Source organism: Heloderma suspectum, chromosome 2 (genome assembly GCF_057233095.1).
Source record: "Heloderma suspectum isolate Gila_16-S chromosome 2, 16-S_ref, whole genome shotgun sequence".
NCBI classification, from domain to species: Eukaryota; Metazoa; Chordata; class Lepidosauria; order Squamata; family Helodermatidae; genus Heloderma; species Heloderma suspectum.
Window position 1 is genome coordinate 83,170,638 of NC_139459.1, and position 5,647 is coordinate 83,176,284.

Genomic DNA, 5,647 nt, shown 5'->3' on the forward strand with positions numbered 1-5,647 from the left:
GAATTTCCATGCTGCAACCACAGTTTGTTGTGTCATCTGAACCTGGGGAGGGTGGGTTGTTGTCATGGTTAACAAACCATCCAGAATGCATGGGCTGTTTTAGGGTGTGGGTGGTTTGTTAATCATGCCAATAATCACCCTTGCCAGGTTTGGATGACACAACAAGCCACAGTTGCGGCTTAATATTCAAATAAGCCATGCTGTGCTACTTCATCACGCAAACTGGTCCATTGTCTGAGTAAAACTCTGACCATGTTTGTTGGGATTCAAGCCACAGTAAATTACCAAATGCTGAATATTTATTTCTATTCATGTTTAAAAACATTGAATCTAAATAAGGGATTAGCTTCAAATTCAAAGTTCAAACACAGTGAATTTAATTCATTTGCTTCTTACCTCTAATCATTTTTCATCAGGATTAATATTAACCAATTTTTATTTCTATCAGGCTGCTGATTCAAATGTCACTTTGGTTAATTTCCATTTGTCCTTCCCAAAATATCATTCGTATTTCAGTTGAATTACCTTTGTTGTCCTTCTTTTAAGTATGCTCTAATATTAGTAAGATGCAACATAAATAAGTTATACCATTACCTTGGATGGAGTTGTGAGCCATGCTGTTCTGCTATGCAAAGCTGAGAAACAGCTCGATCCCTAGCCTTGGCATGGACTAGTTATTAATGGGGGACAATAGACACTAATGGACAGTTTGGCTGCTCTTGTCTACAATGCACTGAAATGTCTCCTGAGTCACACCTGTCTGCTAAGATGTGGGCTGAAACCAGTTTGGCCTGATCTGAAGGAGCTAAAAAATTTCTCAGAAGGAAGTGAAGCTTGATAATGCCACTCCTGTTTTGCATCCCCAGGCCTGCAAGCACTTGACAGGTTTTGATTCACATCATAGGAGATGCTTGTTGTACAGGACTATTTTACACAAAAGAACTCCATTTATCATTCCTTCTGTTTTTGTGTTTAAAGCATTTGCACCCTATTCTTCATTCATTCAAAAAAGCTCTCAGAGTAGCATACAAAAATATGTCTGTATTTATTTAAAAGATCGATATGATAAGGCATCTTTTAAGAAAATCCTCCCAAGGTGATGTACAAACTTTAAAACCACAAAACACAATGACCCAGTCCGCATGTTGTAACAACCCATGGTTAACAAACCATGGATTATCAGGAAGATGAGTGGGAGCAAGCAAGCAGGTATGCTGGTTCCTGCCTGGCACCACTTCAATAAACAACCCAGGGATGCTTAATCCCTGAGTTGTTTATCATGGCATTTGAACCACAACTGTGGAACCAGGTTCACACAATCATGATGGAGGTAGTAAGCCATGCTGGCTTATTTCCCCCATTGCATAATTACCGTCACTGCTGTGGGTTGCTATGTCATGCGAACCCAGGCAGCAGGGTTTATTGAAGTGGCTAGTGGCCCTCAAATAACCCACAGGCTGTTGTTGGGTTGCTGCCCACTCTCAGCAAGCTATGCTGCCCAGGTTTGCATGACACAACGAGCCACAATAAACCAGGCACCGTGGACACCATGCAAAAATGGCACCCCTGAGTACCTGGCATGACGTGACAGCTGCCTTGGCTAAATTAAGCCACAGTGGACTGTCATGTCATGTGAACCAGCCTTGGGTTGTTGAGGGACAAATAACACAGCGTTTAGCATCCCTGGGTTGTTTATCGCAGTGGGAGTGGGTGCATGCACAGGAACCAGCATGCATAGTTGCTCCCACTTGTCTTGTCAACCCATGGCTTGTTAACCAGGGTTGTTACAACATGTGAACTGGGCCAATGAAACAATGATGAAAACAACCATACATTTAAAAAAAAATCAAAATCAAGAATTAAAATCAGATAACCGCATATACACAAGGGTAGCCAATAAAATCCTGGCTCGATTATAGGCCAAGGTAAGCAAATACATCTTTAGGGCCTGCTTGAAGGCCTATAATGATGGGCCTGGTGGACATCAATTGGAATAGAGTTAAGCCAATTGGATCAGAAATAAGTCCCTGCCCTCAGGCTTACAATCTGAAAGATGTGAAGGAAGAGGGATTGGGAGGGAAGAGGAGAAAAACAAACCCAGGCTCTAGGTTATTTGGTGCAAAGTTCAGCAAGTCTTGGAGCAGATGGAAGGGCTCTGCTTCTTCTTCCCCTCTCAGTGATGGCCTCAGCTGTAGCAGTTGTGAGCAGGAGGGAGGAGCTCTCAGCTGGAGCTTTCAGTCTATGAGTGCTGTTGCGGATGTGGCCAAAAGAGGGAAGTATCAGCAAGCTGGGAGGAACTCCAAGTTTTGAAAAAAGTAAATACACAAAATCTTTAGAAATTGTTTTTCTAAATCTAAAAGGGAGAGACACCCCCCCCCAAACAGCCCAATAAGGACTGAGCATACTCATTGGCTACGGAATGCCAGCTGATTATAGGGGAAGGGGAGATAGAAAACCACAGGGTGGACGGAGAATAGAATGGAGTGGCTGGAAAGCACTCCATACTGTAACATTTTGTAGCAGGTCCCACTTGTAATTTCTGTTCCTCATCCCTTCCATTTCAGGTAACCATAAACTCCAGGGTGACTCCTATCATGACCTCCATGCTCTGATGATGAAAAGGAGAAGATTGCAGGATTATTTTTTTCATGATTCCTGGAGAATGGATGGCGAGTCCTTCACCTCCACTTTCTTCTCTTCTGGGAATGCTCCCTCAGAAACTGGCCTCACGCTGGAACAGAAGACGACCTTTGTCTTTGTGGTTTTACTATTTATTTTCCTCGGCATCCTCATTGTGCGATGTTTTCGAATTCTCCTAGACCCATATAGGAGTATGCCAACCTCCACCTGGGCAGATGGACTTGATGGAATAGAGAAAGGCCAATTTGACTATGCTCTGGCTTAGAGCCAAAGCCTTCACAACTTTCTTTAGAAGCCTCTGACACGTTGAAAACATTTCCCATTCTTGCACAAGCAGAGCTATTTAAAATGAAACAAAGTCACAAAGCATGCTAAGCATTTGATGGGAACCAGCGATTTTCTCAACAGATAAAATAGGTAATTTTTTCATTTGCAGAGTTCACCTTTGAAACATAATGGAAAAAAAATACAATACACACAGTATCTTACAACCATACTTTGATTTGCAGCCGCTGGAGGCAGCCTCCCCACACCTACCTTCAAGACTGTAATGAATGTATCCATATTTAAAAGCAAACGTGGTTTTCCCACTTTGTGTGTGGACATGAGGTCATGTTTTTCAAGCACGGACAAAAATATCTTTCCATTCCACTTGCCCTTCTTTCCAGAAAGGTAAAAGGTTCTCAGCAATGTGAATTAAAGACTGATAGCTTAAAACAATTCCAGTGGAAAAACTGCACTCTTAGAATATATTCTTGATTATAAAGCCATGACTAACATCATAGATATAAACTTTGAGTCTTTCCTAGTATGAGAATAATGTATAATCTGCTCTATTCAAATACTGCTAGGCTGACGTAAAAAAGAAGTTCGGTCCACAGTAGCAATTGTAATTGACTTGTGAGCCTCACAGGGGGGGGGGGGAGCATGTATGTCCCATACACTCCAACTCTCTCTATTTTGGGTTCCCTGGTAATACACTATTACGACTGTGTCTTTTGAGGAGATGTTGGTGATAAAAACAAAATTGTTAATGCACACTAACAAAATTCCTTAGGTTTCTAGAGGTCAGTTAGGTGGCCACCTATGTACTGACAACAAAGAGGAAATGTATCAATCCCTCTCCCAAACAAGAGGATAAAGGAGGGCATCAAGAGTCAGGAGACCCTGCTGAATGGAGTGATTTGAACTATGGTGTGTGTGTGTGTGTGTGGGGGGGGAAATCTCAAAAAATTGGGCAGAGTGGCCTTCTGCAAGCAGAACCCTTCCTCTCACAGGAAGCAAATCTTGGATCCAAATGTGTACACTGCCCAGAGAACTCTGATTATGGGGTGGTTTATAAGTGAAATACATACATACATACATACATACATACATACATACATTTTTGTATATAGCTGAGCTGGAACTAGCTTAAATTACTGTAATGAGGAATGGTGTCCCTTTGGAGCAATGATAATGAAAATATGAATATTGAAAACCTTTTCTAAAAGTTAATCCATTAAGGGTGCAATCCTATGCATGTTTAGACAGAAAAAAGTCCTGCAACTCGCAGCATGCCCCAGCCAGTCATGTCACCATTTCCTCCCGGCAATTTGATGGGGGAACTCTGTACCTGGCCAGAAACATCCATCCAGAAACATGACTTAAACACAATCCTATGCATGTTTGTTGTTGTTCAGTTGTTAAGTCGTGTCTGACTCGATTCGTGACCCCATGGACCATAGTACGCCAGGCCTTCCTATCCTCCACTCTCTCCCGAAGTGTGCTCAAATTCATATTCGTTGCATCGGTGATGCTATCTAGCCATCTCATCCTCTGCCGTCCCCTTCTCCTTTTGCCTTCAGTCTTTCCCAGCATCAGGGTGTTTTCCAGGGACTTTTCTCTTCGCATTAGGTGGCCAAAATATTTGAGCTTCAGCTTCAGTATCTGTCCTTCCAATGAGCACTCAGGGTTGATTTCCTTTAGGATGGACTGATTTGACCTCTTTGCAGTCCAGGGGACTCGTAAGAGTCTTACTCAGACATAAATTCCACTGAGTTTGATGGGGCTGACTCCTATGTATAAGATTACAACCTTAGGCAATCATATAAGCTCAATGCTGCCATCTCATCTTGAAATAAATTACATAAATATAGTTCCTATATTTCCCACATATCTTACATTAAACTGCATCAACAGCTCTGGGGCCTCAACCAGGGGCGGGGAAGCTTTTTTGTGTGTGTGTGACCAATTTATAGTAGGAAGTTTGTCTACTCAAAAGCTTTTTCCTCAGTGGCAGAGGGGGTAGCACCAAGGGAAGAAGCTCCTTGCTGGAGAACCTGCCCCCCATCCTTGGACCTTGTTCAGGCCTGCAGATTAGAGGTTCCCCATTCCTGGTTTAAACCCATAAAATTTTTAAAGGAATACGTGACTGAGGGAAATAGGCAACACTGTCAATGGATTTTCCTCTTTCTCCGGTCATAACTGCCTCTTGTCCATTGTAATCTTAATCAGCCAATCCAGTGCCCTCCAGTTGTGTCAGACTACAACTCCCATAATCCCCAGCCTCATCAACTTTCCCAGTCTCCGGTCCACAGTGATCATATTCTATCTCCAGTGCCTACAAATCAGAATGCTTTGAATGTCTGGAATAGCAGCTAGATCACTACAGTAATTTTTAAATACATCTTCATTTTTTCTCTTTGTCAGGTTTTAAAAAGAAAATCCATAGATATTATAATTTCATTTATCATATAAATTCTAATAATGTGATATCCATGCTTTCTGAAATGACAAATGCTAAACATTTTAATGGATTTATTGGCATGCTTCATATAAGTGGTAATTTAAATTCAAGAATGCAACAAATTTAGATGCAAGAAAGAGCCATTTTTTTCCAGATAGGAAAATACATAGATTTGTTTTCAATGCAGCAAATCTTTAGCAAATATTTGCACAAATAACTATGAAGAAATGTCTCTCATATACATACATACATACACACACACACACACACACACACACA

The 5,647-nt window shown here is 41.6% G+C and overlaps 1 protein-coding gene across 1 annotated transcript; it reads left to right on the top strand.

Annotated features, from left to right (window-relative positions):
* The first annotated feature begins 2,575 nt into the window (after positions 1 to 2,575).
* Positions 2,576 to 3,416, top strand: CTXN3 (cortexin 3). Its single transcript, XM_084832105.1, has one exon. The coding sequence runs from the start codon at positions 2,612 to 2,614 to the stop codon at positions 2,903 to 2,905; it is 294 nt and encodes a 97-aa protein (XP_084688231.1). The 5' UTR covers positions 2,576 to 2,611; the 3' UTR covers positions 2,906 to 3,416.
* The last annotated feature ends 2,231 nt before the right edge of the window (positions 3,417 to 5,647 follow it).

Bases quoted from the DNA above. Each gene is read 5' to 3' on its own strand.
- CTXN3 (XM_084832105.1), top strand. From the start codon at position 2,612: ATGATGAAAAGGAGAAGATTGCAGGATTATTTTTTTCATGATTCCTGG.